Source organism: Camelus dromedarius, chromosome 17 (assembly GCF_036321535.1).
Source record: "Camelus dromedarius isolate mCamDro1 chromosome 17, mCamDro1.pat, whole genome shotgun sequence".
Taxonomy (NCBI): Eukaryota; Metazoa; Chordata; class Mammalia; order Artiodactyla; family Camelidae; genus Camelus; species Camelus dromedarius.
In genome coordinates this window covers 1,659,830-1,672,132 of record NC_087452.1, presented here as the reverse complement: position 1 = coordinate 1,672,132, position 12,303 = coordinate 1,659,830, and the positions used below count along the sequence as shown (strand labels likewise).

Here is a 12,303-nt window from a genome sequence, read left to right as displayed (position 1 = left end):
GGGGGGGCAACACCAGGGGGAGCCGGAAGGCCGCCTGAGACCTACCTGTTTCAGCGCGTTCCGCGCGATGGTCTGGAACGCCTGCTCCACGTTGATGGCCTCCTTGGCACTGGTCTCAAAGTAAGGAATGTTGTTTTTGCTGTAGCACCAGGCCTGTGCCCGCTTTGTGGCCACCTAGAAGAGCAGTGGGGTGCACAGGTGTCACACAGCCACACAAGTGCAGCCATGCCTGGAGAGGAGGTGGAGACCTGTGGGCCTGCCCCCGGCCACCCTGCTGGCTCCTCACCAAAGAGCTGGGATTCAAACCCAGAGCTGGCTCCTCGTCGACCACCCACAGCTCCCGACCCTTATTTAAGCTGCACATGAAAGCAGCTTGAGGAAAGACTAAGAGACCAGCCCAGGAAGAAATAAATCGTCTCTCCTGGAACCTCAAAAAGGTCCCCAGTACACGAAATGCCTGGCAGTTTGGTCTTAAGGTTTGCAGACCCTTCCCCATTACTGCTCATGTTACATCACGCGGGCCATACACCCAAGTGCACAGAGCTCTGCGGCTCCCACCCTCACCCCTCGTATTCTAATTCCTCCCCCAACCCAGCCCATTTTCAGGCCCGAGAAAAGGACTAAGTCACTCAGGAGGGAGAGAACGGGAGGTCAATAATCAGAAATAAACCTGCCTATAATTAAGAAAAACTCTCCATTCCCAAGAGAAATGCTACTTGAAAGTAAACCAGAGCAACTGTACTCAGAGCCCACAGCTGCCTTCTGTATGTGCAGAGATCTCGGCAGGCCCCCAGGGGTGGGGAGACCACTGGAGAAAACCCAGTTCCCGCCTTTCAAGTGCAGAGGGGGAGCCAGGCTTGGAGGCGGCAGGGCATTTACACCGTCTCCTGGGCCCTGGTCCTCAAAGGCTGTGGGCCTGAAGGGAATGCGCACTCCTGCTCGCAGCCCCAGAGCCAGGATGGCCCAGCACAGATCCCTCCGAGTTCACAAGGCACCTGAGAAGCAGGCGGCTCTCACAGGAAGAAAAACAACGGGCTTTCTAGCTGGAAATAGCGCCTGTCACCCCAAACTCGGCTGCCACTTGTAAAAGAAGCCCCCTCCGCAATTTGGCAGCCATAACCTGACTGGGGGGGGGGGGGCCTCCAGGTCATGGCCCCACCACCTCAGGCACTTACTTGTCTGTTTTCGAGGTCGATCTTGTTTCCCAGCACGACGAAGGGGAAGTTTTCAGGGTCCCGGGGACTGGCCTGGATGAGGAACTCATCTCTCCAGCTGTCAAGGGTTTTGAACGTGTTGGGGGCAGTCACGTCAAATACCAGCACGCAGCAGTCTGCACCCCTGTAGAAGGCCACGCCGAGAGACTGGAACCGCTCCTGTCCCGCTGTGTCCCAGATCTGCAGAAACAAAACGGTCACTCCTTGAGGTGGAGCACAGGGTGGGTGGCAGGGAGGAACCAGAGGACCAGGGGCACTTCAGAATTCAGGAAGTCGGCTTCAGCATCAGAGTATCTGAAACACCTGACAAACAGCATGTGTCCAATGAGTCTGGGAGGTGCCAGAAAAATTTTTCATCTTGATCCAGGTGGTGGGCACATGGGCAGGTATTTATGTGAGATCTGCATGGTAAACATAAGATCTATGTATTCTGGGAAATTTCTGGGGACAATGGAAACACAGGGAGGTGATTATTCATTGAATTGCACATTTACATCTCTGCATTTTACTTAATAGAAAGTTTACCAGCAAAGGAAAATCAGCATGTTTTATTTACATTATATCTCCTTAAGACAAAGCACACAAAAGCAGAGAGAGAGAGAGAACACCACGGAGGGCAGCTGAGGGTTGCTCCTCACCAAAGGGGCACCAGGCCCTGCGGACCGGCCCAGGGAGCTTCCCGTCACCCCTGCCACTCGAGGTTCCAGAGCCAGGATGGATTTCCTTAGTGCACAGATGCCAACGGGGCCGCCCCCGTCAGCCCGGAGACGAATGGTGCGGTCAGAAGCTGCCCGCAGGCACTTCCAGCTTCTGTAAGGCCTCAACGTCGGGTCCACTGTTCACAGGAGACCACTCAGCTTCAGAACACCACGAGCATACGGACCACCCTCATAACCCACATAAATTTCACTTTACGCCCAAATCACCAGTCCCCTGCCCCAGAGGCCCGGGGTTTAGGGGCTGGGCCGCTACAGTTTTCTTTCCGGAACCAGATTCTGCAGAAGGACGGCTGATCTCTGTGAAGAAGCCCCTCCCGGGAGCACAGCGCAGGTGGGCGGGGCCTCAGGGCAGCGGGAGCACGGCGCCTGCGCGGCAACGGGCTCTCGTCCCTCCGGTCCCCTCCCCGGGAAACGAAGCTCAGGACGCTCTACGCCCCACAGTAGCCCCCACACGTTCCCCAGAAGGGGTCCCAAAACAGCACGCAAACCCAGGAGGCGGCTCTGCCCTCGGGCGCTGGCTCACAGCGCAGTGGCGCGCGGGGGCAGAGTCGGCCTGGAAGCCGGTCTGGAAGGCGCCGCCCCGGCTCAGCTCCGGCCCGCCGCGCAGGCTCCCGCAGGCTCGCGCACCCCGCGGCCCCGGGCCCCGCCGCAGTCAGCGCGAGGCGCAGGGGTCACACGCTGGGAGCCGAGCGCGGCCCCGGCTGCAGGCCTGGAGGGAGGCGGCCTCACGGAGGTCCGCGCGCGGCCTCGGCGTGCCCCGCCGTGTGGGGAGGGCGCCGCCACTCAGAACCGAAGACGCGATTCTCAGGGTGAAGGGCCCTGAGGGGCACGTAGCCCAGCGCCGCCGGCCTCAGCCTGGGGAACGGCGCTGCCCCGCGCCGCGCGACCAGCATGCGACACACGCGGTGCCCACGTGCAGACCGCAGAGTCCCGGGGACGGCGCACCAGCGCGGCGCTGCTGGCCACGGTCACCGCCGTGCCCCTCCGGTTTTCCCGCGTCTGACACGGAACTCACGTCTGCGTGCACAAAGGAGGCTTTTCTCATAAAAGGGGTCCTCGGCGAAGGGGATGAAGACCCCATCACACGGTAAGTAAAAGTAGACAATGTCTCCTCTGAAGACAAGGTGGGAAAAAAAATTTAAAAACAACTTAAAATACAGGCTTGGACAAATCAAAAAAATTTTTTTTCCATTAGAGAAGTAGCATTGCTATCATGTAAACATTTGGATAAGGAATGCAAAAGCCAAGAAACCCCCCAAACTACCCAGCCTCCTCCCTCGGCGCTGCAGGGTGCCCCGCCGCTGCCCCGCCAAGCCAGCAACCGCTCCCATCTTTTACTATGGGCTGAAGAACTCAGAAACACGTCAGCCTTGTTTAGAAATGACACTGCCGCCAATCTTCTGTAAGTAATTCAATAATAATCATCAATGCAGAGCCCTTTCTGAACTTGAGATGTTTCTTTAGGATCGGCTCCCAAGAGCAGAATTTCATAACTGTATTACTCTTGGGTGGAACCAAATGAGTATTTGGAACTCAGATACAGAGAAGGCGAAGTAAGGAACTAAAAGTTGAACAAGTAGGGATTATTCTTGGCAAGTTTCCAAAATTAATTTAACTTCAGACTTAGAAAAGAACAGTCTTGTGGCTGACTGCGATCTTTCAGAATCTGTAATATTTTAGTATTTTATTTTCTACATTCAAAATACACCCATCACTCCAATGTGACAGATGTTAACAGTGCCACTTCATGTCCGTTTTTAAGAAAGAGTCAAGCCTTCCTCACAGCAGCCCTGCCCACCCCCACCAGGAACAATGGCTCCTGAGATGCGCATGACCCCGCACAGCTTCCTGCAGCCTCTCCTTCCCCGAATGTTACCAGCTGCTCAGTGTCCCCAGCCTTAGACACCACAACGGACCCCCTGGTCACTGGACCCTCTGAAGCTCCTGGTTGGGGCTTGCAGGCCGTGATCAGCAGCCCCCACACCGCGCCCTGTGCCCATGGCTGCCCAGGCTCTGCCCCAAGACAGAACTGCTGGACTGTGGGGCGCGCGCACGTGTGACACCGGGACGCAAACAGAAGTCTGTCCTGCAGAGGCCACGCTGAGGGATTCCCACCGTCAGCCTGAGAACAGCAACTTCTAGACAAAACTGAATCTTGCCAGCCTTTTAAACCTGCGATTCTGACATCAGGCCACTGGACACGAAGGGTTCTTCTGAGAGTTGCCTGTTGCTGTCTCCTGCCCAGCTACCCACGTGGTGTCTGCCGACCGGATACCATGACTCTGTGATTTGGTTATTTGGAATTTTGTGTTCAGATGTGTAATTTACTGTGCTCCACTATCAATCTTCAATCTTCCATGATTTGTGCTTTCTCTATTTTAAATGCCTAGAAAAAAATACCTCAATTTTCATGTTAGATGTTTTCTTTTTTTTTTTTTTTTCCATTCAGACCTTGAACTCCCTGGCTGCCCCGGCCCCGGCCTGTTTACAGTACGACTCCTCCTCTTCCCACTCTTCTGCGAAGCCACCTCCATCCACCCAGGGTCTGGCTAGGTGTGCCTTTCCTGAGCCCTCTGCTCCTCCATCTGGGGGCCTCTGTGACAATATCATACTGTTGAAGTCACCATGGCTTCATAAGTTACCTTTAAATTTTCCACACACACACTTGCCTCCATCTAATGCTTAATACTGATTGATCTCTAGCTTCTTTCTGATACTGGAAGAAATTTTTAAAAACCCCACAATAGTCACTATCTTCCCCTACACATTATAATGACATGGCTCCAATCCCACTTCCCTTAGGGCGGAAGTTACTGCCTTAATATTAAGGTCATAAGTCTAAAAACAGATGCGTGCACACAATCACGTTTATCTCAGACTTCTCCAAATGAAATCACTTTCCTTCTGCCTCAAGTACATCCTTCAGAATTTTTGCCACAAGAGCTTAGGATGTGCGCACCTTCCCCAAGAGGATGGTGTCAGTGGGGACAGAGCGCTGTGCTGAAGGTTCAGCCAGAACACCCGGCCTCCCTGGCCTGCCGAGTCCACCTCACTGCTGCTCCTTTCCAGCGCATCCTTTTTCCTCTGCTTCAAGCTTGCCTTTTCAAAAAGAAATTTCATTATGATTTTCTAGATTTCTTTACTTACCAGTCTTGGAATTTAGGCTTCCTGAATCTATGGATTGGTACCACATTTGTTCTGAAAAATTCCCAGCGAACACTACCTTTGATCTGTATCCCTCTCCGGCTCTGACTGAAGCAGCCTGGCCTCTCCCTGAATGCTGTGCACCTCTCTCCCACGTCCCACATTCTCCAATTTCCAAACTTTGGTTACTGTATTTCATCTTTAGAAGTTCCTTGACCTGCTTTTTTCTCTGCACATACATAAGACTGTCTCATTTCTGTAAATACAAAAAGCGCTCTGCATTGCCGGGGGCTCCACTGGCTCTTGCCTTGTTTTTGTATTTGAATTATCTTTCACTGAAAGCTGCTAAAAGCCCTTGAAACACACGTGAGGGCTCCTTGAGACCTAGGGTGACGAAGCTGCTGTGCAGAGACAATGGTTTTCGTTCAATTCCAGTCTTTTAAACCAGCTGCACGAGGGCGAGGAACACTCTCTTTCCCACTCTTTCCAGACCCCGCTCGGCGCCCTGTGGTTCTCCAGACCCTGGAGGGCTTTCCTCCAGGACACTCCGAGGTCCCAGCTTACGATGCGCGTGGGGCTCTATTCAGTGGGGGGCTGGGTGTCCCTCGGCCACAAGATCCCCGTGCTCCCCGGCGCAGGAGCAGCTCCTGGGTGGCTGGGACACGTGTCTGCAGGTGGCTGAGTGCACCCCACGCCCTTCTGCCCTCGGCTGCCGCTGGGAGCTCAGCTGCCTGCAGTCTTGCCTCTCCTGGTACTTTTAGGATGGGGCTTTGGCGCTCCCCAGTCCTGAGTTTCCTCTGAGGTAATCTGCTGGGCTTAACCTTGCATTTACTGTCTGCCTCAGGTGTGCTCCAGCTGCAGTTTAACCTAGTTGACTTCAATGCCTGTTTTTCCACTTCGTGAAGTTTTCCGTTTTCCACATCTTCACTTTGTACAGTGTCCCTTCTCATGATAGTTTCCACTCCTTTTAAAGAACTCTCCAGGCACTGTAAGCATTTTCTGTGGCACGTTACTTCCTCCTGAGGCAACGAGCTCATCTTCTGTCCGGAAGCTGTACCTCTTCTTACAGCTTGGTCTTGAGCAACGGAGGGTGATGTTAACTTCTTCCAGAGTAAGATCTCTGTGCCCTGCAGAGTACAAACTGAGAGTCTCTGACCAAGAGGCAAAGGAGTAAAGCCTCAAGCCTGCTTCACATGCCCAGCTTTGCCACGTCCGTGGGCTGAGGTTTCTGGTCCTGCGTCCACATCTCGTCAGGGTCCTGGGTGTGTGCGTGTGTACATGTGCCTGTGTGTAAGCGGTTCTGGGTTCTGGCCCCCCCACGCCGTCCGTGCCTCGTCCCTGCTCCGCGTTCACGTGTCACCGTGGCAGGAGCCCTGAGCTCTGTACTAGCTCTCTCCTCTTTCCTGTCATCTGGAAATTTCCTTTTCTCTCAAGCTTGGCTTCTTTAAACCTTAGTCGCACACTCACACACACAGGTGCCCCTGAAGTGTAGCTGACTCTCAGCACTGTACTGTCTTGGGAGCAAAGCGCAGTGGCTTTGTGTTCCATGAAGTACCAGAGGACCACATGGGAGGCCCGGCTGCCCCGCGTCAGCGCAGTGACCACAGTCCTGCTGCCTGTCCTCCCCGTGCCTTCTTCATCACTTCTTAACCCCCTTTGCCTGTTCTGCCCACCCCCGTGATACACCGTGCAGCCCTCCGTGTGGGGCCCAGGGTGCTCCAGCCTGAGGTGTGAGTCTCCCCTCCAGCAGCACAAGGGTCACAGATCGAGGTCAACACGTGCAGTGACGCCCTGTAACCTGTGCCCGGTGTCGTCGCAGGACCGCCCCACCCGGGACAGGGTCCATACTGGATCCAGAGGCTCGGGCGCAGGCCGGCAGGAGCGCCACCGACCACGTGTGGGCGGGAAGTGGAGGCGTCAGGACACACGCGGACGGGACAAGGGCCCCGCCTGTCAGAGCAGCACCAGATGTGGGAGGACGGCCGGAGACACACAGGGAAGAAGAGTCTGCAGCCAGAATACAAGGGCTTCCAAAGAGCCACGTAAAGGAATCTGTATTTCATCCTAACTGTTGAAAGGGAAGCCCTCGAAAGATTAAGCTCTAATACATGGAAAAATCAGACTGGCTTCTGTAGAAACACCTCTTGGGGGCTACAGACACCATGGATTATAAGAAGCCAGAAAAACTGGGAAACCACTTTAATGGCTGTGGTAAGAACCTACGAGAGACAAACATCTTTTTCGCCTGAAGCACTAAGCAGGGACATTATGAAAGAGATGAGTTCAACGTTCTGGAGACACAGATGGGAATCTGTAGATTGCCAAATTCAGCAAAAAGCAAAAAACCAAACCAAAACAACAAAAACAGAAGGTCCAATTAAACTTGAACTTTGGAAAAACAATGAGAACCTGTCAGTAAGTCCACGCAGCTTGTGGACACACCTGACGCCCTGTACTCCACCCGGCCATCCCGCCTGCAGGCCGGGTCCCCGCGTGCAGGGGCCGAGGCCGGAGCGGCCAGGCTGGCCGGCCAGGTTGAGGCGCGCGCTCACCTGCATCGTGACCAGTCTGTCGTCTACCATCACCTCCTTTGTCAGAAAGTCCGCTCCTATTGTGGCTTTGTACTGATTACTGAATTTCTTGTTCACATACTGGTTCATGAGGGACGTCTTTCCGACTCTGAAATGGGAGGAAAACCACAAGTATGAGTCGACTAGGAAGCACTGAAAACTGCTTCTGACACTTGCAGCTCGGAAGGAACCGGCCCGTCTGGCAGGAGAGCAAGGCGCTGCCCCTCCCAACAGAGGCCGGAGCCAGAAACGTCCCAGCTTCACTCTTGATGACGCGCTGTCTCCTGGGACAAAAACGCAGGGCACAGACGTGGGCCAGACGTGGGAAAGCTGCTTGTAAGTCTGGCACAGCTGGCAGAACCCAGCATTACTCTTTCTTCCCCTGCGGGACACCAACCATACGCTCGCCCTGAAGGAAGCCTCGGCAGTAAGCCGCTCTGCTGGTCCAGCAAGGCCTCTGCCGCCCTGGGCGTCTCTCCACGCAGAGGCCGCCAGCCAGGCCAAGAAAACAGCAGCGAGAGGAAGGTGCTGGCGTCACGCAGACGTGTGCGCCCGCCAGCCCTCTGCTGCCTCACGGCCACTCCACCAAAGCAGCACGGCCTCAGGGCACACGCCTCAGCGCACCCTCTCCGGGGCGCACTCCTCGGGTGAGCGCGCGGCTGCAGCAAGAAAACGGAGCGAGAGGCTGTGTGCCTGTTTTTCGGTAACGAGGGTAGGCTGGGCTGAAGGAAGTGCAAGACATCCTCACAGCCAATACCTCCCTTCTCCACAAAGGAACAGCCATTTCATACACAGGGCCCGGAAGCACAGACAGAGCCTAGGGCATGTTCTCCAACCCAGGCCCCCGGAATCAGAGTTTCCAGGGGGAGAAGTCAGGAAATCCGCAATCCAACAAGGACCTGGTGGCTCTTCTCAGGCACGTTTGGGGCAGCCCAGAAACACTGCCAAAGAGCTCCTGCACACTGGTCTGGGCAGATGCTAAATCTTTCTTCTTTCTTTTCCTTAAATGGAGGCACTGGGGATTGAACCCGTGACCTCCTGCGTGCTAAGCATGTGCTCTACCACGGAGCTCCACCCCACACCCCAGCAAATGTTAATTTTTAAAGGGCTCCTTAGGTGATTAAAAAAGCCAGCCAGGGTAGAAAAGTCCCCGCCTCTTAAAAGGAACTTTGGAATAAGGAGGCACACCTGAATGTATTATTAATTTTAAAAATATGTAGCCTCCAGCAGGTCTGAGCTTCCGCAGGTCACTTCAGATGCCAAGTCTGAGAAGCCTCCCGCAGAACCCCACAGCTACTAGAGAACTAGTTACTCGGGCACAGCGCCAGGACAGGGGCAGACCCTGCCTCAATGCACCTTGCAGGAGTCACCTTTTTTGCAGATTGAAGGTTTGTGGCGACCCTGTGTCAAGCAAGTCTATCAGCACTGTCTTTCCAGCAGGATTTGCTCACTTCATGTCTGTGTCCCACTTTGGTAATACGTTTGTCGTAATGATCTGTGATCAGTGATCTTAGATGTTACGATTGCAGAAATAGCATGACTCACTGAAGGCTGAGATAATGGTTAGCATTCTTCTCTTTAAAGCAGTAAACGCATCTTTAAATTAAGATGTGTACTTTTTTTAGTGGGAATGCTGCTGCACACTTAGTACACTGCTACTTTTACACACCCTGGGAGCCAGGAAAGTCGTGTGCCCGCTCTGCGGCGGTGGTCTGGAAGCCAACCCACACATCTCCAAGTTACACGTGTACCGCACAGTGTCCCCAAACCTACATCTCAGAGGCATGAAGCCAATGCAACAAGTCTGCATAAAAACGACTCCCTGGTCTGCCCAGCTTGAGAAAAAGGAACCCCATGATTTACCCAAACCATGCCCAGGCTGGGGGCCGAGGGGTTACACAGCCAGGCCCGCTCAGGTCCCCACTGTGCCCTCAGCAGCGGGGAAACAAGGCAGCGGGTGTCAGCGTGGCAGGCTCGGGCTCAGGCTCCAGGAAATGAGTTTAAATCCTCGCTCATCTGTTAGCTCACATCCGTGAGGAACACTTACCCGGAATCTCCCAGGATGATAACCTTCAGCAACACTTTCTTCCTAGAGGTCATCCTTCAAGCTGGAAGAGAGCAGACAGCGTGTCAGCAGGGCAGAAGCACCATGGAGACCGCCCCCTCCCCCCAGCACGAAGGCCCACGCTGCCAGCCCGAGGGCCCCACGCCCTGAGCCTCCCGCCCTTGGGAGGGTCTGAAAGGGGGACCCACTCCCGCCCCGGTGCTGGAACAGTGAGGATTCTGCTCCATCTGCTCAGCAGCCGGTCGGGTGCCGTCCAGCCCCAGCTCAAACACCCTCCTCTGAGAGGCCGCCACTCCCTCCCCGCAGCTGAGCCCTGAGCACCGGCCCCCCACGCCCTGAGAACCAGCTCATCACTTCACAGTCCGCCCTCAGGACCCGTGGCCCTGCAGCCGCAGATTCCACCCGGTGGAGAGGGGTGTCGTCACTGTGTATGTCGGAAAAAATCTCCGTGTAAGTGAACAACAAACCCATGTTGTTCAAGGGTCAGCTGTACTGAACATTTTAATGTGTTATATTCATTTGTCTTCTCTCTCATAATTTCCGTCAAGACAGCCCTACTCCTCTGGATCTCCAGTGCCAGGTAGAGAGCGGTCAACGACTGGGTTAGTGCACGAAGAACACCTGGCTATGGCTCTTGGGGCCTTTCCAGCAGCCTTCTCTAGCCTTGACCAGACAGCATGTAAGACGCCTCATCTGTGCTCAGCTCTGACCTTACTTCTCAAGACCAGCCTCGCAGTCCCCAGGGCCTGGCCCAGGAACTTTTAAAAGATGAGCGAGTCCTAAATTTTGGACCCCAACATTAGCAACTTCTCTGAAAGCAGGCACGCCCCTCAGAATCCCTGCTAGAAGGCTGTGATCGCCTCTAGCATCAGGGATCAAGACTGGACGTGAATGCCCTCAAAAGTGACACCATGCCTTCTGAGAACCCCCAGCGTTGGCCCACTGTCCCCAAGAGACACTGAAACAGCCGACAGGAGGCCAGGGGCAGTAACTCACTGCCACCTTCTGTGGGACTGGGGAGTAAGTGATCGCACATGAAGCAGGAAGGAAGTGAGTTAAACAAAGCCTGCTGTCATTCCTCCAGTCTGGGAACCAGAACAGTCTAGACTGGTCCTGACAGATCCGCCTACTGCCGGGTGTGACTTAGCACGCGGATACTGAACCCCACTACTCCGGCTGTGCCGCTGATCGCTGTGTGACCTTGGGCAAGTTGTTTAACCTCTCTGTTGGGATCTGTCCCAAGGATGATGTGAGGCCTGAATGGGTAAAATGCTCAGGACAGTGACCAGAACAGACTACGTGGGCAGTAAGAGTCAGTGCTCTCACTGCAGTGTGCGCCAAGTACAGAGATGAAGAGAGAACACCAGGGCCCCGAAGGCAGGGGAGAACCAGTGAGTCAGAGCCTGGTGTCAGCTGGTGGCTTTCAGCTGGTGGTACAAAAGGAAAGATCAGAACCGACCAGTTCCCCCAGGGCAGAATTAGACAGCGAGCCCTCTGCTCCTGAAAGTGGTGTATTCCAACCATGCAGGAACAGGAGGCAAACCAGAGGCAGTTCACCCGGCCCCAGGCCCTGTGACCCGACCTGAGGGTCACGCTACTTCAGCACCCAGGCCATGCTGGTCAGTGCCCCGAGCTGGTCCAGCGCCGGTCAGGGGCAGCATGAGAGGCCCCGGGGCTGTGCCGAGCCCGAGCCAGCAGATCCAGGGGTGGTTCTGGTTTTCTGTCAGCGGGGAGAGGTACACCCCGACATCACCCCCAGCCCTACCTCCGTCCCCAGGGCCGGCCCGGACCGGGGTGAAGAGTCTCATGCCAAGGTCGGGTGCCACATTTTGAGTGAGAGACCAGATTACGACAGCTGGGGTGAGTTTCAAATCCAAAGGGCAAATTAAGGAAAGAGATGGAGAGAGGAGCTCCGCAGAGAGCTCCCTGAAAACTAAGAAAGCCACGGACTCTGAGACCAGAGAAAGGCGTTTCTATGACTTGGCTCAGTAAGTCTCATGGGGCACCGAGTATTATTTAATAATATTAGAAAGAAAACAAGAAACACACATCAACGTCCCTGCTCCTGTGGGCAGGTCTCACATTTGTGTCCTCGGGGATCCCGCTCACACAGGCTGTGGGTGTGCCCGTGTGGCTGCCCGGTTGGGCTGACCCTCTCAGGCAGCAGAGCAGGACCCCGAGCCGTGCCCCTCACCTGCAAACCCCAGGTCCCGGCACCCCCAGAAAACACCCGGGTCCCCCCCGCCCCCGGCCAGGCACTGGTCCCCTCCACATGACTGCTCATCCTCGTTTCCAGTGTAGTCTCAGCGTCTAATGGCTCTTCCGGTGAGCTAAGCACTTAAACGACCATGCCCACCTTTAACTTAATACGTCAAAACCTGGGGGAAACAATGCCACAAACAGCACCTCTGACCTTCCACTTGGGGGATTACTTTCTCGGGACACAGCGGGAAAGCGAGCCAAGGTCAAATTCACAGCCCGGGGGAAGGAGTCTATCCCTCTTAACTCGCAGATACTGTCCAGGAGTGGAGTTACGGAGTCAAAAGTATGAATGTTTTCATAATTTTGGCTAATTCAGTTTCCTGAAGGAT

At 54.8% G+C, this 12,303-nt stretch overlaps 1 protein-coding gene across 1 annotated transcript in view; it reads right to left on the bottom strand.

Moving 5' to 3' along the window:
- RAB7A (RAB7A, member RAS oncogene family) overlaps positions 1-12,303 on the bottom strand; it is a 54,872-nt gene that overhangs the window by 4,582 nt on the left and 37,987 nt on the right. The window contains exons 2-5 of the mRNA XM_031471055.2: positions 9,695-9,755; positions 7,630-7,756; positions 1,176-1,394; positions 46-174 (exon numbers count right to left, since the gene is read on the bottom strand). Of these exons, the coding sequence (XP_031326915.1) occupies positions 46-174; positions 1,176-1,394; positions 7,630-7,756; positions 9,695-9,747 (528 nt within the window). The 5' untranslated portion in view covers positions 9,748-9,755. The remainder of the gene's footprint in view (positions 1-45; positions 175-1,175; positions 1,395-7,629; positions 7,757-9,694; positions 9,756-12,303) is intronic.